General features: G+C 40.9%; 1 protein-coding gene across 3 annotated transcripts in view; it reads right to left on the bottom strand.

Moving 5' to 3' along the window:
- Positions 1 to 27,415, bottom strand: part of CRIM1 (cysteine rich transmembrane BMP regulator 1) — a 396,377-nt gene that overhangs the window by 229,885 nt on the left and 139,077 nt on the right. For 2 of the 3 annotated variants that reach the window (XM_090045237.1, XM_090045229.1), the window contains exon 3: positions 3,615 to 3,857. The exons of the other annotated variant lie outside the window; for it this stretch is intronic. In XM_090045237.1, coding sequence (XP_089901363.1) covers positions 3,615 to 3,857 — 243 coding nt within the window. The remainder of the gene's footprint in view (positions 1 to 3,614; positions 3,858 to 27,415) is intronic. 3 annotated transcript variants of the gene reach the window in all.

The following is a 27,415-nucleotide window of genomic DNA, read 5'->3' as shown; positions in this document are numbered from 1 at the left end:
CTGGAGCAAATAGCATGGATTTTAACACCCAAGGTTCATTCACTTGCAACTGTATCAGCATGATGGGTGCTGTCACCTGCTTACAATGGCTCCCTGCTCACACTGGACAGATTGGGAAATATCTGTGTGAAAAAATGGATGAACACTGATCTGAAATTAGCTTCAGCAAGACATACAAGCCTTTGACAGAACACTTCTCTCCCTCCCTGGACATTCCACTGCTGACCTCAGAGTAGCTGTTCTTAGACAACAAAACTTGAAAAACAAAGTTGAATAGGAAATTGCAGAACAATTAACAGACTGGATCATATGTATGGATTATATGTATAAGTATGGCCTAAATCAAGGCTGTCCAATTGGTAGTCCACAGGTTGCATACAGCCTGCAAGGGGTTAATATATGGCCCACCTGGCCTCTAGCTGCAGCAGTAACTGGAGTCTTGGGGCTCCCCCTCCCTGCTCCAGCTTTCATTGCCTGACCCAGCCCCAGGGCATGAATGTTAATCCAGGTAATGAATGGGGGCTGTGTGCGGCAGTGCAAAGCAGCCCACAGCACCAAGTGAGTTGGCAGTCCAAAGCACCCATGCAGTGTGGTGTCAAAGAAGAACCTGCGGGTAGGTGCAAGTGGGGCAGGATACTGCGCTATGTAAGGGCAGGAGGTGGGGATGCCCACCCCAACATGTGCAGTGCAGCAAGATGGTGGAACACCTGCCCACTAGAACATGGTTCAGCAGAGGGTAGGGGGGAGGGAGAAAGCAAGAGGGCACCCACCTTCCTCCAAGCAGTACAGTGCAGCAGGGTGGGGGAGTATCCACCTGCCTATGTGCATGCTATACAGCCCAAGGGGCAGGGGAGTCATGGCATCTGCTAGAACTGCCCCTGTGGTATAGTGTCCCCACTGGTGCAGCCCCACCCTCTTAGGGATTAGACAGCCTTGGTCTAAACCAAGAATACAGATCACCTGGATTAACATTCATGATCCCTATGTCCCTCAGTGGGTTAACTGCTTTTTGCTCTTTCCTTCGGACCATGCCTCTCAGCAGTCCCTTCTCCCTGCTCCCCCCCTTTGTATTCAAAGTACTGCTTTTCATTTAGAAGCTCTGCATCCCAAAGTCTTAGCACAGCATCTGCTTACAAAGCCTATGCTATACATCTCTGATGTAGTTAGTCTGTAAAGTTAAAACCAGACCCTGGATTTCTCCCAGGACAGTCTTTTAATCTGGGACCTTACAGATGTACAAACCCAGTGTCCCACTTGAAGTACCCATGAAGTACCTGAGATGACACTTTTCCCCCCCAGGACAATCCTGCCATTCCAGTTGATTGCCAGTCAAGCTGCACATAAACAATTACCTCTGACCTGTTCTGAGAAGTCAAAACCCTGGACAATCAGACTGAGATAACCCAAAACCTGTTTTTACCTTAAGGTGCAAATCTACTCTGCCTTCTCGTTAACTTAGTATAGTCATTTGTGTGATTTGCACAGTTTAGGCACCTCTGAACCAGGTACAACATAACAAAAATGGACTTCATGCTTTCCTATAAAAGAGGTCCATCTTCATCCGTAAGTTACATGGGACTCTGGTATTGACTTCAAATATATACTGTGTTGCTTCTGTTAAATGTAACTTGCTGCACCTCTGAATGTAAAGTCCATCATAAAATTAGAAAAATTATATAGGCCCAGTCCTATTTCTATTTTAGTTGCACAATCTTTTATTAGATTAGTATTTGTACATTTTCAGAAGATCAAATATATGTTCTATGTAAAATCAAATACAGTTGTTCACATATGCCAACACTGGTCTGGTTTATCATCATCAACACTACTATTACTTTTTTCCCCTCTATATTTTACTCCACCAGACCTTATCTTTTTTCATCTCACACCCTCTAAAACAGTTACCAAATTAAAAAATATATAATTTAGATGTATATAGAAGTACACAAATGTACAGCGTTTGAAAAACCACACTCAAGAGTAATCAGGGGCTTGTCAAACTGGAAAGGTGCTTTAAGTGATATCCTGCAGGGGTCAGTCCTGACCCTGGTTCTATTCTAGGTCTTCATTAATTATTCAGATGATGGAACAACGATTATGTCCATGTAGATGGCACCAGACTACACGATACTGCAAGATTTTTAAAGGACAAAATTGGAAATCAAGATAATTGTGCTAAATTGATTAAATACTCAAAAGCAACATGATGAAATGAAAAATGCCACAAATCAAATGCACAAATACACAATAGGAAATAACTGACTAGTCAACAGTACAACCCGGGGTTACAGTAAAGGTAATTATACTGGTTTTTCTGGCAATGAGGAGGTTTCAGCTGAAGAAAAGTATTGGTTACTGCAATTTTAGAAAGACTGTATATGAATTACAGGGATTCCAGAGAACAGCTACAAGAAGGATATGAGGTTTAGAAAACATGACCTATGAGAAAAAGCTGAAAGAATTGCTTTTGTCTAGCAAAGACAAGACTAAGAGAATGGGAGAGATATATCAAATCAATCTTGCAATACGTAAGATGCTTAAAAGAGAATGCTCAATCAGCTGATCCTCTTGTCCTTTGGGAAGGAAAAAACCTACAATTTCTAACAAAGATGATTTAGGTTTGATAGTAGAAAAAGCTTTCCAACTATGTGGGTAGCGAAATACTGTCACTTACTTTCCAAGGTGGTTAAAGAATCTCTTTCACCGAATGTTTCAAGACCAGGATACACAAATATGTAAGGAATGATGTATGTATACTCGATTATCCCTCAGTGCAGTGGGATGAATCTGATGATTTCGTGAAGTCCTTTTCAACACTGCTTTCTGTGATTGAAAAATATATGCTCCTCCAAGTACTGACTGTGAAAAATACCGAATTTTACCTTCCACTTCAATGGCAACAATATCTTACAAATAAGATTTATTGATGTGTTTACAGAAAGTAGCAAATGAGTAAAAGCTGATCATGGTACTGAGGGTCTGATTATGTTCCTTTGTTAGGACTGTGTAGAACATTTTCTAAAAAAAGTCTGGAGGATCATAATTTCATGATCAACCAAGTTCTTAAGACTGAGTTATTCTGTTTCTTAACATCTTAACGTTTTGTTTCTTAACATAAACAATGATCTGTTGGGTCCCTTTGAGCCCCTAACAACCATGAAACTATGAAATAATGTATGTAAATATCTCTAAAAAATTTCCTGCAAATTGCACCTGTACATCTTAGTCTGCATATCGGGTACATTGCTAATGATAAAAATATCAATATTACCATTAGAATATACTTCCCTCATGTTATACTTTAGATTTGTCCTTATCTTATTTAAGTTTATCTTGAGAGAAACACTGAAAATAGGATGTTTAAAAACTTTTTACCTAAGGTGCCTTTTTTTAAAAAAAAAAGGGAAATTACTTCAATGACCTGTTTCTTATATATAAAACAGCCAGACTTTCTTGGTTTATATGCAATTCAAAAAAGATTCTGCACTGTATAAAATGTAGTCTTTACTAGAAGCCAGTTATAGAAAACATTGTACTTCTTGGTATAGAAAATGGCAACACTTCCAAAACGAAAAAAAAAAAAAAATGATTTTTTGTTTGTTTGTTTTTTTTACCTGGTTTACATTCATAGAGGTCACAGCACTCTCCTGGCTTCCCTGATGCTTTAGAAACCAATATATTCAGGTAGCCTGGTTGGCAAACTTTCCTCAAACAACCTGCAGGGTTGCATACACAACGGCTTGGGAGTGGACAGCATTCACCAGGAGGAGCATAACCTTCAATCAAGATGGAATCTTCTGGACAGCGAGGAGAGAACTGGACCTCACAGCGGGCCTTGGAGCAGTCAGGTTTCTCTTCTGAAAAGGAGAGAGAAATAAGCGTACTGTAGGTGTCAGTAAAACATGGTGCTGAAATATAATGGCACTGCTTAGATGGTCCTAAAGGTTATTCCTCTTGTAGGCACTGTGCAAAAGGAAAACAAAGGGCCTACTTGCACCAATCAAGTTTACAGTAGCAGTAGGATCTAACAAAGGTAATTCTATTTCTACATTTCAAAGATAACAATTATATTCTCTTATAGCTTGACCTGCTTTTGCTAAATGAAATGTTACTGGATTCATTACAATGGTAAAACACAGTGAAACATTGTACAACCTCTTCTCATCCACTTTGTGATTATAAATGGACAAAATACTGATGCCTATAGTTAAATTTTTCTAGTATTTTCCATAATGAAAACGCATTTTAACTGCTTATTTATTTCTTACCTAAGCATCAACTGTTTGAACTGAAATTTTGCATACTACCTAGCTAAAAAAAATTCTTCTTAAAGAAGCAGTTCAGAACTGTTGAGTAATTTTCAAAAATGAAGTTAGGAAAACTATATGTTGTTTGTATGAATTAGCAGCATTTCTTTAAAAATCTTTAGCATGCTTTGGATGAATGACTTGCAATTGAACAAACAGCTCATTTTGGTACTGTCTTCATGAAAATATGTCTTAGTTAGGACAAAAACCTCAAAAAAGCAGTTTGTATATACTCAGAAGACACCTGCTAGAACTGTAAAATTGAGCTCTAAAACTTCAAGCTGTGGTAGACCTGATTCAGCTTAAGTGGACAGGAGTTCAGTATGATTCTTCCTATGCTTGTTCCACTTGGCAGGAAGGAGCTACCGTGGCTCTTCTATGCTGACCAATCTGTAAATGGAGTGAGGGGAAGGAAACAAAGAAACTGAAGAAGGACAAAAGCAAGAAAGGAAGCAGAAAAAGAGGAAGGAGATAAGGGCAGGAAGAAGGTAGAAGGAAAAGTGTATTGTTGACACAGACTGTGTGTAGAGAGAATTTTGGTGAGACAGGATGAAAGAGTATATGCTAAAGCAGGGGTGGGCAAAATGGTGAATCTGGTCAGCAGCCGGACTCCATTTCCCAGTATCACTGTGGCTGGTTTCCATGAAGACCCCAGGAGTGGCGGCACCATGACAGCATGGGGCCAGCATTTCCATGGAAACCAGCCCCAGCAGCGCAGGCATGGTGCGTAGCTGGGTGGGGAGCTGCTCTGAGGCTGGGGCTGGGATCCTGCAGTGGTGACTGTGTGGTCTGGAGCTGGAGAAAAGCCACAATCCGCTGCCTGCAGGTCCCTGCCCAGAGCATGTGGGCAGTGGATTCCAGCTCTGCTGCAGCAATGGACCACAGTCACCACTACGAGATCTCAGCCCCGGCCTTGGAGCAGCTTCCTAGCCAGCTGCATGCCCTGCCAGTGCTGCTGGGGCCAGTCTCCATGGAAATCCTGGCCCTGCACTGTCACAGCACTGCTGATTTTGGGGTCTCCAAGGAAATTGGTCTCAGTAATGTGGGCAGGGGCTCCTGGGAAATGGGAGTCTGCTGCAGGCGCAATCCAGCCCACGGGTTGGACTTTTTCCTGCCCCTGTGCTAAAGGGTGGGAATAGATAAAGGACATTCTAAAACCAGTTACTAGAGTACATTCCCTTCCAAGAGACCCTATACACCAGACCCATAACATTATTCTGGTGTCTGGCAAACAGCTACGAAACCCACAGAAATGTATTTCTATAACATCCCTCCAATGGCTGATCTATGTAGAAAAGAACATCTAGCTACTTTGGTCATTCTGTTAACTCAAATGGTAGCAGTCTGTACTGTGGGCCTAACTTTGCTGGTGACTCTGCTTAAGAGAGATAGTTAGCTATGTTAGTCTCCCTTAAGAATCACAGGCAGAGTCACTAGAAAACACCTTATTTCATTTTGTTTAAATGCCTCTACAATGTTTGGACAAGAACTACCTGGATCTAATGCAAAAGACAATTAAGAGCAGTTTTTAATGTCTGAAGATAAAATAAAGGAACCTCCCCATCTCTGGAAAGGGAGGTGGGGGTTGGGGAGGGGAGAGAAGAAACAAACACGCACACACACACACAAACACCCTACAAACTCCTTAAATAATTAATACTTTAGTTATTTATTGGCTGTTCACAGATCTGCATAAATTCTGAGGGATTCCAGAATAAATGAGGTCTATTGTCCCCAAATCACTCAACACTCATTTTAATTGCTTCCTTCAAAGCTAAAATTGTAAGAGTTTATTTTGACAAGAGAAAAAAAAAGACAACAGAAATGGAATACAGAAATCCATGCTGTAATACAATGAATAACATTCAGACAGTTAACCTGGTCCAGGAAAGACTGCTTCTTCAACTTTCACTGAGAAACTAAGACAGATAAGAACTCAAATATATACTGGTCTGGTTGTCAAAATCTACAACTCTGCTGCATTCTTATGAGAGTTAAAATATAACTACCAAAAGCAAGAGAATATGCATCTGTGAAATAATAATTCTGAAAATATGTTGAAAAATTACTTTTTGGGGACAAAATCAAGGTTTTGCAAAAGAAGCATTTCCATTCAGTACTGAAAAACAGAATAATACTAGTCACGTACAAGGTATTCAATTTTTAAAATGTGCCTAAATCTAATTGAAAGTCTATATAAACTTACAGTCCAAAGTCACTGTGTCCCTTTTGTAAATGTTAACCAGTATCAGTACTTACAAAAACAGACTATGAATACAAATGCTTGGTTTGCTTTTTAATTACTCATGTGAAACAAAGCAGATGCAACAAAACAATTTAACAAATTTCTCGACTGTTGGGTTGCATTATTTTTAGTTTTAAATACATTGATGGCCAGTTGCCGAGGCTTTTGATCACAAAAATAACCGCCCCCCCCCACCGCCCACTCATTACTTCCTGGTACAAGTGCTATGGTCCCATATTTAAGTTTGTTACATTCAATATTACCCATCATGGAGTAATAGCAAAGTGTTTTAAACTGATCTTTATGTCTAGTCCCATGATACCTGCTATAGTAAACACATGGCTAGACTGAAAATTAATGGATTACTAGGACAGGTTTGAGAAAGCTGTTTTTTGCGAGCAAGAACCTTATTTACAATTCAGTGTAGTGGTTTTGGTATTTGACAGGGATTCCCTGGGCTTTTGAAAATAATGTCCAACTGTAATCTAAATCTAAATCTAAACTCCTGGCGCTCTGGTGTAGTGCCCGAAGACTGGAAGAAGGCCAATGTGGTGCCGATCTTCAAGAAAGGGAGGAGAGTGGATCTGGCTAACTACAGGCCCATTAGCCTGACTTCTATCCTGGGGAAGATCTTAGAAAAGTTCATTAAGGAGGCCATCCTTGAGGGACTGGCCCAGGCTAACATTCTAAGGGATAGCCAGCATGGGTTTGTTGCGGGTAGGTCTTGCTTGACCAATCTCATTTCCTTCTATGACCAGGTGACCTATCACCTGGACAAGGGAGAAGAGATTGATGTCATATATCTTGACTTCAAAAAAGCTTTTGATCTGGTATCCCATAATCACCTCTTGGCCAAACTGCCCAGTTGTGGCCTTGGCTCCACCACGATCCGCTGGCTGGGAAATTGGCTTCGTGGTCGGACCCAGAGGGTTGTGATTGATGGCAGTCACTCATCATGGTGCCTTGTGACCAGTGGGGTCCCTCAAGGCTCTGTCCTGGGACCCATACTGATCAACATCTTCATTAACGATGTGGACATTGGAGTCAGGAGTGGGCTGGCCAAGTTCGCCGATGACACCAAACTTTGGGGCAAAGCATCCACGCCAGAAGATAGGCGGGTGATCCAGGCTGACCTGGACAAGCTCAGCAAATGGGCAGACGAGAACCTGATGGTGTTTAACACCGAAAAATGCAAGGATCTCCACCTTGGGAGGAAAAACCTGCAGCATCCTCATAGGCTCGGCAGTGCTATGTTGGATAGCACTACAGAAGAAAAAGACTTGGGGGTCATCATTGACCACAAGATGAACATGAGCCTGCAATGCGATGCTGCGGCTAGTAAAGTGACCAAAATGCTGGCGTGCATCCATAGATGCTTCTCGAGCAAATCCCGGGACATCATTCTCCCCTTGTACTTGGCCTTGGTGAGGCCGCAGCTGGAGTACTGCGTCCAGTTTTGGGCTCCACAATTCAAAAAGGATGTGGAGAAGCTTGAGAGAGTCCAGAGGACAGCCACGCGCATGATCAGAGGTCAGGAAAACAGATCTTACGATGACAGGCTGAGAGACATGGGACTCTTTAGCCTGGAAAAGCGCAGGCTCAGGGGTGATCTGATGGCCACCTATGTTTATCAGGGGTGACCACCAGGATCTGGGGGAACGTCTGTTCACCAGAGCGCCCCAAGGGATGACGAGGTCGAACGGTCACAAACTCCTGCAAGACTGTTTCAGGCTGGACATAAGGAAGAATTTCTTTACTGTCCGAGCCCCCAAGGTCTGGAACAGTCTGCCAGCGGAGGTGGTTCAAGCACCTACATTGAACACCTTCAAGAGTAAATTGGATGCTTATCTTGCTGGGATCCTATGACATCAGCTGACTTCCTGCCCTTTGGGCAGGAGGCTGGACTCGATCTCCCGAGGTCCCTTCCAGCCCTGATGTCTATGAAATCTATGAAATAAATACTAGTTTCAGGTTATTCAAGGTTAAATAGTAGTTTCAGGTTATTCATTTTCATTTTCCCTACCATATGATATTCAGTTCAGTCACCACAAAAAAACTGAGAAAGAATATCTGTTTCTATAACCCACCTGCCTTCACTTTCCTTTTTTCAAGCCGATTGCAAATTACATTATTTGGATTGTTAAGGAGGTACACAGTTCTAAATATTTCAACTTTCATAACCAATAGATTTTCATACACTTCCTTAAAATAAGCTCTCTATTCCTCCTCCCCTCCTCTCACACACACACACTCATGGGGCTAAACATAAAAACAAAAATATTTATTCCTGATAGCATGGCCATGCCCAAAATTGACAAGCAATGAATGAGTTATAAAGCTAGAAAGCCGAAATGTCTTGGTGTCAGCTCTGACAGACTGATATTGATTGCAAAACATCCAAGAAATGTCAAAGATCCCGGTAAAGCTCTGGGATTGGACAAAGGCTGATGGTGACTACATTATTCAAAAAGTGACAGCTGAAGTTGATACCAAAAGGAAAGGTGAAAGAAAACAGGAAGAATAAAGCTGGAGTACTGAAAAGCCCTTACAAAGAGAATGAGATAAAAGCAGGAAGACTTATCAAAAGAGATGGTGTCACACATTGCCTAGCTCTTTAAACAGTGTTAAACCTAGCCCCACCTATGACTAATAAGCTGACTCCCAGTTGAAAATGTAAGGCCAGAAACAGAATAACTCCATGTACTCATAGAAATTGGATAGTAGCTCAGGTGAGGTGGAAAGAATTGCAACTCGCTCATGGAAAGTTTGTGGAGCACAATCCTGCAAGGAAGAGACTAGAGAGCTGCTGAGTAAAAAGGTACTGCAGCAAGCAGCCCATGGGCCACAGGCAAGAACTGAGTTTGTATGACCTTCTTATAGATGCCTTTGGACTGTAATCTGACAAGAAAAAAAAGTTAAGGACAGGAGAACAAGGAGGTAAATTCCCTGCAAATAAAAATAATCCTGCAGGGATGAGGTGGTTCCCAGCAGGAGATCTTGGGTCAAGGGGAAAGAAGACTGATGCACTGAGCTTTGGTTATTTTGAAGAAAGAAAAACTACAGCCCTAAACAAAATGGGACTGGAATCCTGATGCTGAAGAGCAGTCTTTAGCGAACAGGCTGGTGAGTCTCTCTACAGGTTTATAAATACTGATCAAAGTAAGAAGAAAAAAAAGAAGTAGAACGAACAGGGGACTGAACTGAAAAAGCCAAGGAAGGGTGACCTCTAGTGACATAGGCCAAGCAACACAGTTAATGGTATCAACATAAGAAGAGATGCAGCAGTACATGGTGAAGCCAAAACTCAAGTAAATATGAAAGCTAATCTAGGATGGAAGATCAAACACAGAAGTGTAGTTAATGAGATAAACCTTGTTATAAGGGTCAACATGGAAGTTGAAGTCACTCAAGATGAATTAAGGGACATAAGTGGCAAAATTAATATTTTTTTAAAATCAGATAATACATTCGAGGTGAGTGATAGATGACAAACATGGAACAGGAAGGAAGCAAAAACAGAAAGGGCTATTGTTCAAAGGAGCAAAAGGCTCAAAAATTGCAGGTGTTTGGGTGGGAGGAATCCAGCATCTTCACTACACTTCTTTGGGAATGGTTCAAGAAGAAGCAAATAAAAGAAGGAAAAGCTGCTAAGAGCAAGAGGGATCTAGAAGTGGCAGGAAGAAGTAATTGGGGAAACTGTGGATGCATATGAGATTTGTGAAGAACAAGGGTTAGGAAAAAATGTCAAATAGCAATAAGAAAAGAAAGAGAGGGAATTACGAATGAGAGATACAGAGATGAGAAAAAGGAAACTAAATAGAACAAAAATACAGTTAGAAGGTTAGAGGAAAAGAGTAATCAGGAAAAGTGGACGTGAGACCATGATAAAGAAATAAGGAAATCATTGGAACCTGAGCAGAGCAAGATGTGGTCATGATTTTTAATTAGCAAAAGTATAAAAGAATCATTCAAGATTTAATCATCCTATGTATCAAATGTGCAGAGACTTAGTTACGAAGAGAGTCAAGCCTGAAGATATGTACCACAAGCATCACCGTATTTATAATCTGTAAAATGTTTTAAACATGGTCTTTGTATAATATACAAGCACAGTAATACCAAGCTCAAATATAGCACTATGTGCCACTGCTGGTATCTACTTGCATCTCAAATTTCCAGTGAGCTGAGAGAAACATGCATCTATGCTTTACATTGCTGCTGGTAAAGACATCATTTGTATGAAGTGTATCACATTATACTTCATATTGACATTTGCGAGTTCCCCTCCCCATCACAATCTTGTAAACAGGTTGCCACGGTTAAAAAGTGATATACTAGGACTCCAATTACTGCTTCCATTGTTAAAAAGCTTTATTTCTCACAAAAGGAAATGGTTTACAGCTAGCAAACATGTAATATCACCAATTAAGTCATACAAAACAGTATTTAAAACTCTAAAGGAAGAATGATTTATTCAGTTCTTGCCACAGAGGTTAGACTTTGTGAATCAGAATAAAACTACTACTACAACAGTACAGTTAGTTATTATTATCCCCATTGTATGAAGGAGAAAATGAGCCATTAAACAGGGCTATCCAACTGGGTGGGGGATGCATGCAGCTACAGGTGTGCAAAGTGGGCCCTATTCGATTCAGATGCAGCCCGAATCAGGGACAGTGATTCAATTCATTGATCTGATTCAGTGATTTGGCTGTATCCGATGCTGAAGATTTGATACTGATTTGGAGAATCAGCGATTCAGACATAGGCACAGCTTTAAAAGTTTTTTCTACCTTGAGGTAGCAGGCGTAACTTGTGAATGCTGCAGTGCTGGGGTGCATGAAGCGTCCCACAGGAGTGTAGGGGGGCCCTCTACGTGCTTAACGGTGAACCCGGAAGTGGACCAGAAGCACTTCCAATCCACTTCCAGGCCTGCTGGGGAGTGCGCTGGGGGCTCCCTGTGTCTCTCTGCCTTGGCAATTGGCCACAGGGGGACTCCGGGTGTCCCACCCAGACCCAGACCCAGATGGCACCAGTCACTGAACCGGCAGTGCACTTGCCAGAAGACCCAGAAGTGAACCCAAAGTGCTTCTGGTCCACTTCCGGGTTTGCTACCAAGCATGCTGGGGACCCCCCTCCCCACCGTGCATTTGTGGGACACTCCATGTGCCCCAGCATCGCAGCATCCATGAGCCCCTGCTACCTAGAGGTATGTAGAAAAAACATTTAAAACCCTGTCTGTGTCCAAATCTCCGAATATTAATATATTCGGAGGGTTCCGATTTGATTTAGAGAGATTAAAGGACCCTCTGATTCAATCTGGATCTGGAGATTCGGCCACTGAATCAGGCCAAATCAAATCAAGGACTGAAGCTCTGCACAGCCCTACATGCAGCCCCCAAGGGGTTAATTCATAGCTCCTGGGTTCCCATCTAGCTGTTGCTCCCATCACTGGTTGCAGTAGCAGCTGGGGGAGGGCCAACAGGCTCCTCCTCCCTTCTCTGGCTTCCACTTCCTGCCTCTGCCCTAGGGGCAATGCAGTGCTAGGGATGTTGCATGGCATGGTACAGCAGGGAACCTGCGGTTGGGGAGCTCAGGCTGAAGCCAGGGATGTCTGTACAGGTGTGTACTCAAGGGAACTGTGGCTTGCACTAGTGTGGCTCACCGCTGGTGCCCCGGCCACAAAAGTCGGACACTGCTGCATTAGCAGACCAATTGTGCAAAGTCATATATCTTGTCAGCAGCCGGTCACTTCCAGGTCACATGTTCTAACTCTGGCTCATACTAGAGCTGAAGGGTGTGAATTCTTCATCTCAGCAGGTCAAGGTTATTGATCTTAGTTCCTCTATTAGTTTGCTGTTTAGATAGCATATGTGCATTTGAAGTTAGGCTGTTAAGTCTCTGCCTAGTGCTTCTGAAAATATGACCATTTAGGGTACATGTACACCATGCAAGACAGTGCTATGCTGCATTAGGTACATGAATGCAGAATAATAGGGCATCTGCAAATATGTTTGTACCACAGCGCTGGGCGCTTTTAAAAGTGCCCACCACTGTAGCATGCATGCATTTGTAAAAATAGCAAAATGCATGTCAGCACTGAGAAAACGGCAGTGGTGTGCTTTTGAACTAAAACACCTCAAAGGTGTTTTAGTTCAAAAGCATACTGCATTTCGCCATTTATACAAATTCATATGCTGCAGCACCAGGCACATCAGCTCGTATGCAGAGCACAGTCGATTAACTGGATCTCTGGTGTGCCAGAGCAGACAAATGTATGTGTATAAATGCCTATAGGCTCTATTTTTCATGGCTTCCCATCTGGGAGCTAACACAGGCTGCCTCAATGCAGCACTGCCATAAACCATACAGACTTGGTTTTGCATGCCAAAGCATCCAGCAGTTCCCACTTAAGTATTACTCAAACTACACACCCTGTCTAGTCAATCCAAAACAGTGCTTCGTATAATGATATACCAGGTGCTACTAACTTTTTAAACCTTTATCTCCCATTCTCCAAGTTGGGGATGGTCCTGCTTTGAGTGGGGGGTTGGACTAGATGACCTCCCGAGGTCCCTTCCAGCCTTCATTTTCTATGATTGTGTGATTATATAAATATTAAAAACAAAAATGGTGAAAAGTGCAAAGGTACATGGGGTGGAGGGTGAAACACCTGCCAGCCCCCCAGAAAGGAAAACAAGTCACGGGAGAGTGAAACCACCTCTCCCATATACCCCTCATGAGATTACATATTTAGGATCAGCTGTCAGTCTCCCACCTTGCAAAGATGTCACTGTAATACAAATAAAATATGCCAATCTACCAATATGAATTAATGATGGTTGGTATGTGCTCTACACCTTTGAAAATATCAGCCTATTTATTCATGTACCCAACTATATACTTCTGTCTTTATCAAGATTCTAATTTATTCATGCTAATTGTACATAAACAACAATAATTTTTTTCCTAATTTATAAGGATCTAGAGTTTTGAAGAGAGGACATTTTTCTAAAAAAAGTATACTAAACCTAACTGCTTGCTTTCTCATTGTTTGCTCCCAAAGGAGCTCCACTGTAGATTCCAATTAATAACTTATTTTTCATAAATGATTTAGACATTTGACAAGTAGTAGCAATGATAAGGTATATTAGTTTTATCAAGTCAACAACATTCCTGATTTAATTCAGTTACATATACTGGCTCAAAATTTCTTTAGTCAAGGTAAAATGGTCTCTTGTTTGATATCGGGTTTTTTTATTTATATAAATATAACCTTATAGAACGAGTAGAATACAAAAATAAGCTTCTCTAGGAGTAGAATAAATAAAGGTATGGTCATTAACTTAACAGCTCCAAAGACTTAAAAGGCAAGGAAATAATTAGCTAGGGCAGATTGCATTCCTGAACAATATTGTTCCTAAACTGTGAAATGGCTACGTGGTTCATTTTTACTTTCTAACCCAAACCAAAAGCTTATGTATTCAAATGTATAACTCAAGTAAAATGTGAACTATGTTTTAAAAATGGTTTCTCAACAGCCAGAACAGATAAAGGAAAACAGAAGCTCCATCACTATGAAAGTCTATATACATGGACTGCAAACATGGACATTCTAGTGCCTGGTAGTAGTCTAAAGCTTGTTCTTACAAATCAAAACATGATCTACTAATCTGCACCTTCATATTCAGTCTTAGTTTTAACCTATTATTTATTATTTTCTGTTTTATAATATATAGAATATAAATACTAATAGGTTATTTAATTTTCCATACATTTGTATGTTTTCCCCCAAAATAGGATAAATGAAAATGTAATTTTTCTGTTACTCATTTTCCTATGAGTGGTGGTGGATCCAGTTCTGTCTCAAAAAGTCATACAATATTATTCTGATTCTGTTCCTACCGTCAGTTATCTGGTAAAACATCTGTCTTCCTTGGAAATTAGCCTCAATATTTTATTGCACTTACTGCAATAATTGTGTGCGTGTTCTATTTACATTACTTTACACTGTGTGTACATTTCATACATTTTATATATTTTCATAAATGTTCTCTCCCCTTTCTATTCTTTAAATAGCAGCAGGATATCATGTAATTAACATTTTACTTGTGGATATATTTCTTCTGTAACTGGCACGCATCCACTTGACCTACTGCAAAATGAATCAAATTTACTTTTATTTCTTCAGATTAATAAAAAAGGACATATGTGTTCATGATTTCCCATCCTGGCCCTAAAAAAGGGCAGTAATTAGCATCCCTGGAGCATCTTATGAATTCAGTTGACACAGGTGACTTACAAGTGATGAGCAAACTAAAGAGAAAAATGGTTTTTATTCAGCTATTAATGTTTATTTTATCATTTAGAAAAGTAATTAATAATTGTAAGGTCAACAGAAAAACCAAAAAGTATGAACTGAATAAATTCAGGAAAGACATGGACAACTGATTAAAACTTACAAATAATGAAAGAATCAAATAAGGTGTAAAAGAAAGACGTAGCTATAATACTGAAAACTCTATTTTCTTTAATTTTTTAATGAACTTCACTATAAAAATATACATCAATTAATCCAGTTTCTTCTGATACAATTTTGCCAACAGACTCTATGGATGTGGAAACAGGAATGGACATGATTCTCCCACAACATTCTCATTAATAAGCTAAGGAAATACAGACTAGATGAAAATAAGATAAGGTGGACCATCATGCTCATTAAGTAGTTGTCAATGACAATGTCTAGTTGGGAGGAGATATCAAGTGAGCTTACCATCAAGTTGGATAGAGTTACAGACACTCTGGAGAACAGGAGTAGGATCCAGAATGATATGGATGGACTGGTGAAATGGTCGAAAACTCAGTCAGAACAAGTTCAACAAGGACAAGTGCAAAAGTCTTGCACCTGGAACACAATAACTGCATGCACATGTAGAGACTATGGAATGAATGGCTAGGCTGGCCATGCTGCAGAAATGGACTTGGGGGTTACAGTGGACCATGAGCTGAATATGAGCAAACGGTGAAAAGCAGCCAACCGCATAATGGCTTGTATTAAAAGGAGTTTCACATGCAGTTCAAGGGAAGTGATTCTTCTGCTCTATTCAGCATTGGTAAAGACCTGCAGTAGTGTCTCCACTTGTGGGACCCACACTTCAATAAGGATATGGACAGACTGGAAAGAGACAAGCAGAGAGCAACATAAATTATTATAAGCCTAGGAAGCATGACTTATGAGGAAAGCCTAAAAGGACAAGAACTGTTTAGTCTAAAGAAGAGAAGACCGAGTGCGGATTTAATAATAGTTTTTAAATACTTGAAGGAAGATTATAAAGAGGACAGAGAGAAACTTTTCCCTATGGTTGTAAGGGACAGGACTAGGAACAATGTCTTCAAATTGCAGCACAGAGAGTTTAGGTAGGAGATTAGGAAGAAGTTTCTGACTGTGAGGGTGGTCAAGCTCTGAAACTGCTACCTAGATAAGTTGTGGAATCTCCAGCCCTGGGCATTTTCAAGAGCAGGTCAGACAGATGCTCGACTCAATGGTTTAGTCAGGGATGATGCTGTCCTAAGCAGGAGTTTAGACTACAGGACCTCGTGAAAACTCTTCCAGCCCTACTTTCCCAAGACCCTATAAATATAATTCTTCTACAACCAATAATGAGACACCTGTGTTTTTCACCAGGCAAAGGTGGCAGACAGCTGGCAAGAGCTAGGACAGCTGCAGTGACCTTTTTCTTCACATTAGCCAACCACTTGCTTTCAATAGCTTTGCTTCAGTGCCTCAACTCTACCTAAAATCTTGCAGTATGCAGCAATATTCTTGTAATCATATCAAGTATGTTTACTGTTATTCTTCAAAACTGACCAGGAGCTGTTATTGAAACATGTTCTAGATAATGAAAACAATGAAATGAATATTATAGATGTCTCGCACTAAAACCATATTTCCCATTACATTTTGTAATACTCAAAATATTTCCCTACCATCCATACAGAAAACCCAATCCATACAGAAAACAGTTTGCTGGCTAATGATGAAGACTGGACTGCACAGTTTTTAAAGAAGCAACGTAGCCAGCAGTAGGGGCAAATGACCAATGTAGTTGCATATGGCTTTGCTGCAAAGGTAGAAGGCAGTGTAGATTTGCACCTTACAATCTAACTAAACCAAACCAGATGCATAAGTTTTCATAAGCATCAGCATACATCACCAGATTCACCTCCCTCTTTACTGATAATGCCATTATTAGTTGCTAAAGGTTTAAGACTGGGACTGGCACCAGAAACCATTTTTTCTAAATTTAAAAAAAAGGCAGAGGGCATAAGCATAGTAGGTGCCTCAATCTGGATAAGTTGTATGAGGAAGGAGATTTTCACAGTGGGAAGTCCAGGAAAACAGAAAAGGGGACTGATGAGAGTGGTGCACTTGATAAGCAATCCATATGCTTCATCTAAAAATATGCATGCTGCAAATTTCATTCCAACCAATCTGTTTTTAAAAATTCCAGTATTATAGAGAAGGAATGTGAAAAATTCATTTCAAGACATGATTCTTAATATTAAGTTTTTAACGACTTAATCATTCTGCAGTTTTGCAGCACCAAGCATCTAAGATTTTTTATCCATCATTCAGATTCACAACAACCATTATGGTAAGTTTGAGGGCTGCAGAATTAATACTATTGTAGAAACAGGTTTTACACAAATAAAATACTAGTGTCACGGAGCCACATAAGTGCCCCATGACTGAGTGTGATTGGCAGAGCTACCAATCACCTGGGCAGCTCAAGTGCCGGTTACCAGGGCGACCAGGCGGGTCACATGGCCAGAAGGGGGCAGGGCCGGGCCTTTATAAACAGCTTAGGCCGGAGCCTGCCTAGCAGTTCCCTTCTGGCTGCCGCAGGAGCAGGAGCTCTGCGGCTGAGCTGAGTGGCCTGAGTTAGTGGTTGCAGCCTTACCACGCTAACCGGCTGCGATGATGCGGGGAACAAGAATGCCCTAAAGGGAGGTAGGCTTGAGAGCCTTGGTGGGGCTTGTGTTTATGTTCGGAGCAGGAAGACTCTGTGTGGTTTATGTTACAGCCGGGTGGCTTGAGCTTATGTTACAGTTTGCACCGGAGGACCGGGTGAGGCTGTAGGGGAGTGAGGAGGCCTCACAGGGGCTCCCCAGCAGCTTGGGGGTTCCCGGTGCCCAGTAGGGGCACAGTGCCAGCAGGGCACTATTGTCGGTGCCGGAGAGGCACCGTATTGCGCCAGGGAGGCGCGGTGTGCGGGGTTGCAGACCCCAGCCCATAAGGGCGGTGTTTTGCCCAGTGGGGCAACCGGACCCAGAGAAGGGTCAAGGGGACAGGCACGGCGGCGATCGCCTGTGCCCCTAGCATGCGGAGCGCGGTGTCAGCCCTAGAGAGGGCAAGGCCCCGGAGCGGGGCAGAGAAGGAGCGCGAGGTGCACGGTGTCGGCCCTAGAGAGGGCAAGGCCCCGGAGCGGGCCAGAGAAGGAGCACGAGACGCGCGGTGTCGGCCCCAGAGAGGGCAAGGCCCCAGAGCGGGGCAGAACAAGAGAGAGGGCGAGCAGGCGAGGAACGCTGGCAAGGGCGCCAGTATTAGGGCGGCGGTAGTGAGCCAGGCCCAAGGGCGCCGGTATTAGGGTGGCGGTAGCGAGCTGGACCCAGGGGGCGCCAGCGATAGTCGGATACCGGCGAGACAAGGCCCAGGGCGCAGGGAGCGGGCTGAAAGATAGGAGCCCGGCCCAAGGGGGCGCCAGGTGGGCGAGGAGCCCGGGGTGCCCGAGAGAGAGAGTGAGGGCACCAGAAGGGTGAGGGACTATACAAACGTCCCACAGAACAGCTGCGAGGCTTGGGGCGTGCTGAAGGGGAGGTTTGGAGGCACGCATAGCCCTTAAGGTGGGGCGCATAGAGATACCCCATTTCAGAGTAGGGGCAGGAACATCGGTACCGTCAACTAGGGGAACAGAGGCAGCCTCCCATACAACTTATTTGTCATCAAAGTCATGGCGGGCGAGATTCTGAGGGTGCTGAGTTCACCCTAATGTGACGGTAGGGGGCGCTAGGGAATTCACGGCCGCTCCTAGGCCCCACTCCCTCACAACTAGGAAATACTTAATTTTACTTTTGAGCAAACAAACCTGTATAAGTAAATACATTTGACCTTTATTTTTAAGTTGAGGCATCTCATGCACCAAGAGTGGGGAGGTGGAGGAGGAGGAATGGAGATATATATTTGAATGAAATTTCTTAACAGACGAGAAAAATTTAGATCTGACATGTGTTAACCTTTAAGGAATGGAGGTGTTGAAATTGAAGATATTATATATGCCTTTTTATGTAAAGGGAAATTTATAGCATAGACTAGCTAAGTTCTGGACTTTCAAATGCACTAAACATGTATAAAACCTACATGGAAGTTATGGGAGCTGGAGTGCTCACAGTAACTCTAAAAATCTGGTATGATGCATAACATGGCCATGGTCACAAAGGAAACACAAGAACACTAGATCAACATTATATTGGGAAGTATTATTTCAAATACTACAGAAAATTTCAGCCTCATTTTGATAAACTCTACATACAGGACCTGATCCTTGCAAACCTATTTGAGTAACTGTACTGAACAGTCCCACACTAGGTGATGATAGGAACAATGTAGTCACTTTAAAATAGTCACGTCAGTGTTCAGTACTACAGAAAGGGAAATATTTATTACCGTTACTGAGTTCACAAAGATTTCAAATTGCATGATAAACTTACTCCTATACAGACTTGGCAAACTACTGCTTACTAGCTGTCACTTAGTAATTATTACCTTTCCTACAAAGGTGCAACATGTGTTCCAAAAAGTTACAAGCGACCCTCGCCATTGGCAGGGGATACATTCTCGTATCCCCCGTGAATGGCAAAATCCGCGAATAAGGCACTGCAGTCATGAAAGCCGTCTGCATTCATGAACTCATTGCGTGCCCCTGGTGGCTGGGGGGGAGGGAGGAAGAGGCATGGCTGCTCTGGCTGCGGCAGGAGCACGGCGACAATGGGAGCGCAGCAGCAGCAAGTGCGGAGCTCCTGAGGAGCTCCTTTAAGTGTATTTAAGAAGTGGGTTCAGCATTCGCGAATATTTGAAACTGCGAATGCCAAACCCACGAATAGTGATGGTTTCCTGTATATGAACACCAAGAATAACTGAGTCTCTTGATTAAAAGGGTATTTTCAAGAGAGTGATCATAATTTAAAAAAATCATTTGCCAAAATACAGCACCACAGTTACTTCAGAATGTCACATCAGAGTATGGAAGAAAGCCAAGATATGTTAGATATTGCAAACTGAAATCACAGATATTTAAATAAATACTTCACTAATGTTATAAAGACTAGCGGTTTCTCGAATAAGAAAAGAACAATCCTAGCACAAGAAACAGTGATTTTACTTTACGAATTTCCACACATAAGAGGAGCTATAACTTTTAAAATATTTTAAAAGTTCCCTAATAGCCTTTACAAATTTTTTTTTGGCTCCCTCTCTGGCGATACAAATGAACTTTTTTAGTGTACGCTACATTATTTATTTTGAAGCCAATGTTTTCCACCAACACAGTTCGATTGTTCATGTAATGCTGACATTAAACTGTCACCATCTTCTTGGTTCAGCAGTGCTTCATTGGCTTTGGTTTAGAACAGAAATATAGGCAGTCTGAGATCTCAGACCACTGTAATTTTCATTCTTTTTGAAAGCACAACCGCATTAAGCAAGAAAATGTCTCTACTAATACCAAATCAGTATGGAAATCAAGTTGGCTTATGCAAGTGAATTTTTGTTTTAAAAGAGAAGCTATTAAAAATGTAGTTTTTGCCTCCATATCAACTTCTTTCCCTTCATTATGGTTGCATGCTTTGCTTTGACATGCAGAGAAAGTATATGCCAAGTTTAGCTAATGAGAAAAACAGAACTGTTGAAGTACTTGATAGTGTAGAGAAGTTATCAGAGTACAGAACAGTGAGAGAGAAATGGAGGCAAAAGTCTATCTAAGGTTTGGTCTTATGCTACATTTTACTGAAGTTCGTCTTGCACTGCATTTTACCTGCAAATAAAGAGATCTATGCTGCTTTGAAAACCTTTCTGCAGAATGACTTGTCATCCTGTCAAACCCGCATATGACCACAGATGTCGTTCCTCAGTTTCCATAGAAACAAACTCGGAACATTTTCATAGCAGGAGAAGGTTCAAATGAACTATAGGATACTCAGGTCATAATGTTTCCACTGAGCTACTTGAACTATTCTACAGCTGCTCCTTAAAAAACACGTGTCAGTGGATATAGGTCTTTTCTCCCCTTCATATCTCCAAAAACAACACCAAACAAGCTTAAAAGATACCCAAGTCCACACATCATTTTTCAAAAAAACCCAAAAAAATAAAATAAAATAAAATTAAAAAAAAAAAAAATCTAGCTCTGAACTAGAATATGGTTCATTTACAGTGTGCCCTGTATCACATCACTTTTCTTAATTACAAAGGTGTTAAGAATACAAACAAAATTACAGCACTGTATTCTTTATAAACAGGGTTTTAAAGATACATACTTTTCATGCTTGCATTATTTAGTTTTATATTGCTCTCGTGAAATCTAGACTAAAATACAGCCGCTTGCTTTCATCTGAGTTTCTCACAGCTGTCACTGAAACAGACTATGAACAATAGGAATACTGTACAGTTACACAGTGGCAGGAAGGAAATATTAAAAGGATTAGGGATAAACAAGAAAAATGATTACCCAGCTGAAGCAGTCAGACAGAGGGATCCATATAGGAATGCAAAATACCCAAAGGATTTTCAAGAATCACAAGGATAGTTTTAATAGATTAAAAATGATCTCATCTTACATACACAATACGTATAGTGCTGTACACAGATGAATTGATTCAGATAAAAAAAAGGAACTACAGCTTGAACCTTCACCTGCAGCTCAGACTAAAAGCCAAATTTTATTTATATTTAGATCTATTTTTTGAATAAGCTTTTTCTTGGCTCTCCGGTACCTAGCTGACACCTGATTTTATATCATACTTGGAGACATTTGTCTGTTCTATTTTTGATGTGTAATTTCCTTACTTTGTGTGTGTGTGACAACCTATCATTTACAGGACTGATAGCGCAAAAAAGAGATGGTCATACTGAAGTCATACTACTGATGATATATCCTGACGTGTGGAAGTTCCTGTACATATCTGTGGACTTGTCCCCAACTTTAAAAAAAAAACCGTGACAATTTTGTATGCCAACCTAGGCATAAATGGTTAAGTTCCTAAAAATATGACATTGACTTTTCTTTCCAAATAATCAGAGCTAGTCAGAACTAAGTGGATACTAATAACACTTGGCAAGAAAACATAAGTACACTATATACTCTTTCTGAAATCATATTTTTCCTATCATACTGGAGAATCTAGACAAGATAGGAGGCTGTTCAAATAAAAAAAAAGACTAAAGAACAGAAATGAAGCCCAAACCTAGGATAGTTTACCCCAAGAAAGAAAGGATTTTTAACAGAATTGGTCAACACTTTTCAAACAAAATGTGTTTTCATTGGAAAGTGCCCATCATGATATTAAAACTGGTCCTATACAAGTATTCCTTTCAAACCTCCGAAGTTGAAAAATGTTTTGAACTTATTAGGAAAACCTATTTTGCCATCTCTGAAATAAAGTTTTGTTTTTCAGTTCAACTTTACTTTTTTAGTGTAAATTGACAGATTTGGAAATTAAAACATAAAAGGATTAAATGCACATTAAACTATTATTAGCAAAACAAACCGTTTCAATTCAATTGATTAGGTAGTGTTACAATATCTATTTGTCTAAATCCAAGAGAGATTTTTTTGTCCTGATTTTTCCTTTACATATGAAATCTAGTCTAGTCAACTGTTAAAACTTTCAGAGGTAGCAAGGCAACTGATATCTCAAAGTCAATAGGGAGCATTACATAATAGCAAAGAAGTCTCCATCAAAGAACTAGAGACCTTAAATAAAATATGCCAAAAAAAATGGAAATAACACAGGAATTAAAGTACTAAATTCACCCCAAAAATAACCAGACACAATAAGTGTTCACTTGAAATAAAGTTACAAGAATTTATACCAGTAGCAAATTTGGATAAAGGGAGCAGAAGGTAGCCTTTATTGCAAAGCCATAAACAACTGTTAACCAAATGAAACTGGATCTGTAACAAGTTGGTATCACAGGGTAATTGTTAGGATGAAGTAGGTGTTGTGTGGATGCTTAACTGAAATGCAAACTAACATACATCTGGAAAAATGATCAGAAACAAATATTCATGCAACACACTTAGAAAGTAATAATGTAAAAACTAACTAGAGGTAAAAGTGAAACGGGGTTTGAATTGGACTAGGTACCTGTTGTAGTTCCTGAAGAAATCTTAAGGCATTTATGAATTTAGAAGATGCGAAGCCATGCAGTACAGAACAACACCTATTCCCTAAATCAGTGGTTCTTAATCTTTTTAGACTTGAGGCACCCCTGGGAAAATGTCACCTCTTAGTTTGAGCTCATTTTATGACTAAAATAAAAGACCAATTCTTCTGTTGCAAAGAACACAGAAAGACAACTGGTCAAAATGTTTTCTGGCACTATGGATTCCTATTTGAAATCTTTGGGTTTATCTTGCAAATCACATTTTCAAACCTCACAATGCTAACAGGGTGCTGCATCACCCTGGTTGAGGATCACTGAGGATCACCATCAGAGATAGTGTTCCCTGGGTCCTCACGTTTGTCCCCACCTGAAAGGCCTCCAAAAATAAGAGTCTAGTTACTCGGAATAAAATATTGGTATGTTACATACTCACAGTCTTCACTGAAAAAATGTAAGAAATATGAGAAGTACAGAAAAACAAGATGGAAGAAAGGACAGACACCACTGTTCAACAACACATCATAATACTGATGGATTTTCTTAAGCAATGAAGAAGAGCAAGCTAAGGTAAGTATTCATGGCTAGGTCCACATGTGAACTTATTGGTCACAAAGCTGGGTTCTTATAAATAATGGCCTGGTCCCCATAATGGAATACAGAACCCTGTGTTAGGGGACTCAGAATGGAAGTCACAAAAGCCAGATGAACAGGAAACTACCTCAAGTCAGAGTGTCTATAACCCCATCTTTGTCTGAAGATTGGGACACACAAGAAAGAAAATGAAAGCAAAAATAGAATAAGGCTGGCATCTGCATTACCAACATAGGTTTTGACAGGAACCTGCAGCTGGCAGGACAGTCAGGGGACAACAACCCAATGTTCATCTATCTAAATTCCAGCCAATCCTAAATCCAAAATCTAAAATATCTTCCTTTACACTCTTTCTTTCCTATTCATCAAGCCAATGATTTTCACTTAACACAGGCATGTTGGGGTGTGGAATGCTAAGTTTCCTAACTTTTAATAAGTTGGTTTTATCTCCTGCTTTCAGTTTATTAGCATTTAATGTCAAAATGTAAATGTCACCTTTATAGTTACAGGCCCTTTCAGTTCGTAAGATTCCATCTTAAAATATCAAAAAACACTCCAACTGCCCATACTTCCAGGCAAACTTTTGTATTATTTAAATCCATTTACCTCAAATCATCTAAGTTCACATTTTGGATAAAAACTTCTGCTAAGCTTAGTCAGGCCTAAGGGCTACTCATATGAAGTTTACATCTGTAAGTCTTGCTAGTCCTTGGGCTTTCTTACTTCGCAATAATCCATCCCTAACCACTAAGGTATAAACTCATGTTTGCTCTTGTGCTCGTTTTTCTTCTGGTCCAGTAAATCTTTAGTTATTTTCTAGACAGTGGAACAGCTTCAGAAGGAAGGGTTGTGCATGTCCCCATCCCAAAATAGCCTGAAATCCTGGTGAGCAGCATACCCTCTTATGGAGATGAGTCCTTGAATCCCCTCAGATAGAGAAGGAAATTAAACCTGAAACTGCTCCAGCCTGGGAGTGTTGTCTTCTAAGCTACTGTATAAAAAGGAGGGCATCCACCACTTCCCAGTACCCATTTTAAAAGCAGTCACCACATTTTGTGGTTACATTCTGTGAGAAGCTGCATTATGTACATGAGGCATGCTCTGAAAACACTTACTGGATCAAGCTTCTCAGGGACCTAGGCAAGAAAAATCCTAATTTCTGGATCCTGATCAGGCTGAAGTGTGAGGCAGTTGCAGAACTTTAGGTACATGGGGAATTTTACTGTAAAAAAATGAGGTGCCTCTGGAGCTGACATAATACCACCTGATTATAAATGACATCTGAGACAGGATTTTCAGGATCATAATTTTGATTTAGACAACTACATTTCATCTTAGTCCCTTTAGGTACTTGAATCTATATTTTGATTGGGTGCCTAGATCCAATAAAACGCACTTTTATACGTCTGCCACAAAAGTGTGTCCAATAATTTTTGGTAGGATTCGTTTCCCAAGGAAGTTCATATTTACTTTAACTACTATTGTTATTGTTACCAAATCCCTGTGTGTTACTCAAACTACAACTAAGAAAAGCTTCTCCTGTATGCTCTAGAATCAGCTGTTCCAAAAATAAAGTATCAAGGTAGCAAAAGGACATGTGATTTTGGATCAAATATATAGAGGTCATAAATCACCGAGCCCTTTCATAATACTTCTTACTTCTTCTCTATGAGACACCAAGGTAACACATTAGGTCTAAATACTTCAGTAACAGAAATGTATAGCCCATTGGAAAAAAATAGAAGGAAAAAAATGATTTAAATCCTGGACAAAGTACTTAAATGATTCAAGCCAGGTAACACGTTCAGGTGAGATTAGGCACAGATTAGCCCAATCTACATATTTAACTTCCTACACAGACTAAAATTAGAAGACCAGGCCAGCCATTTTTTGCCCAATCTGAGGGTGCAGGCAGAAGTACAGCTCCCAGCTGTACCTCACAATGATTTTTGCAAAGTGTTCTGAGTTACATTTCTCCAAAGCAAACAGAAGTTCACTGTTGGTTCCAGGAGAAAGTGAAATCTAGGGAGCCTGCAGCCAGGTTCCCACACCAAAGGCCAGAGCTCTCTGCCAATGCTTGCTGTTTTCAGAATGGGAAGGGGGGGAAGGCACCAGACAGCCCTCTTGGGGTTCCCCAACTGGTGCTGTTGGTTCGGGGGGTGGGAATTGGAGCCCCCCCACACCTCGGGGGACAACAATATGCCCAGCCTACCCTTCGGAAGGCTGAAAAACCCCCAGACTGAACTCCCGCCACTCCCTTTTCCCCCTCCCATTCTGAAAACAGCAACAGGTTGGGAGCTCTGAAAACACAAGTTACAAAAGATACTGTTTTTAAATGTCATTATCTGATACCTCATGCAATGAGGGATCAGATTTTCACCAGATCAGCCATTTTTGAAGATGTCTGCAGCTATACATTTGTGTTTGGTCACAGCTATACACTGTTTTCTGTGACCAGATCGAGTGAAAATTGTCACTTCTGTCTGCACTGTAACATTCCTGACTGTCCATACAGATCAGCACTCAAAACAACCTAATCCTAGTTAGACTGATCAAAATATAAGGTTCACACGTGGTTGAACTAAGTTAGATTGGGTGGCCTTTTTGCCTAATCTAACCTCCTGAACTGGTGGTGTACACTTCAGCATTTAGGTTGACCTAATTAGAATGATTTAAATATTACATCTGTACATACTCTCAGTCCTCAAGGAGGTGCAGGGGGGGGGCGGGAGGAAGCGGGGAGGAGCCTGCATTTTACTATCTTTACTTTTTATATGGAAAAGTAATTTTCCTAAAGCAAGAGTTGGCAACCAATGGCAGAGCCACTGGATCTAGACAAAAGACATGGAGCTTCAGCAGCAGAGGATTCTTCCATACTATAGTGGGGAAAAGCTGCAGTGGTGAACACATCCCCTGCGCTGTGGTAGGTAGAAGTGGTAGCAGCAGCAGCATCACCCACCTGTCTCTGACCTGAGCCCTGGGTCATTCCAACCAACAGCCCAAAAAGGTTGCCAACCACTACCCTGAAGTCTTCAACAATGTTTCTGTGAATGGAAAGACAGTGTATTTTTATAGGAAGAGTTACTGCCTAGAAACAGGAGGCAATAACATGTTCCAACTTGATTTTACAAGCTAAAAGTACAGATCTGAGCGGTACCACTAAGCGCTATCCCAGAAAACATAGTTGTAAAGAAGAAAAAAACAGCAAAAGAGTTCTTTGGTTGCTACAGTACCTGCAACTTCCTGTATTGTATGTTAAAAAGGGGTATTAATTAAGAGTTCTATAGATGCTAGCCTTGTTGAAGCTAAGGAATAAGTAGAGGGAAGAGAAAGATCTGAAAAAAGGAAGCATTTAAAAATAGTGCACAAAACACTCAGATTTTAGCTACTAGTTTCAAACACTGTTTTCAGTGCCACTCAATATATCTTTAAAATCAGTCATGTAAGCATAAGACACTGATGCACTAACACCACCACTTACTTAATATCCCATCTTAATATTTTATCTTCAGAAGCCCTCGCAATTTCGTAAAAACTATACTTAAGCAACCTTACAAAAAGCGTTTGATCAAGATAAAGCAATGTGTTACACTAACCAACAGATAGGGAGTGTCGCCAGCCCCCAGCCCCTGGCTAACCCTCTGAGGCAAAGTGGCGGGAGGGAGGGGGGGAGCAGAGGAAAAGGGAGGTACTGCTTGTGTGGACTGCACGCATCTGTTGATACTGAACTTTTTAAATCTCCCTCTCCCTGCTTCTTCATACTGTCTGAAGCAAACTGACAGGCATTGCATTCATTGCAAACCAAGTCATTTCTCACACCTCTCTCTGTCC

Source organism: Crocodylus siamensis, chromosome 1, assembly GCF_052110815.1.
Source record: "Crocodylus siamensis isolate JL-2025a chromosome 1, ASM5211081v1, whole genome shotgun sequence".
Taxonomy (NCBI): domain Eukaryota; kingdom Metazoa; phylum Chordata; order Crocodylia; family Crocodylidae; genus Crocodylus; species Crocodylus siamensis.
The sequence above is the reverse complement of the archived record's forward strand: the minus strand, read 5'-3'. Positions and strand labels throughout refer to the sequence as shown.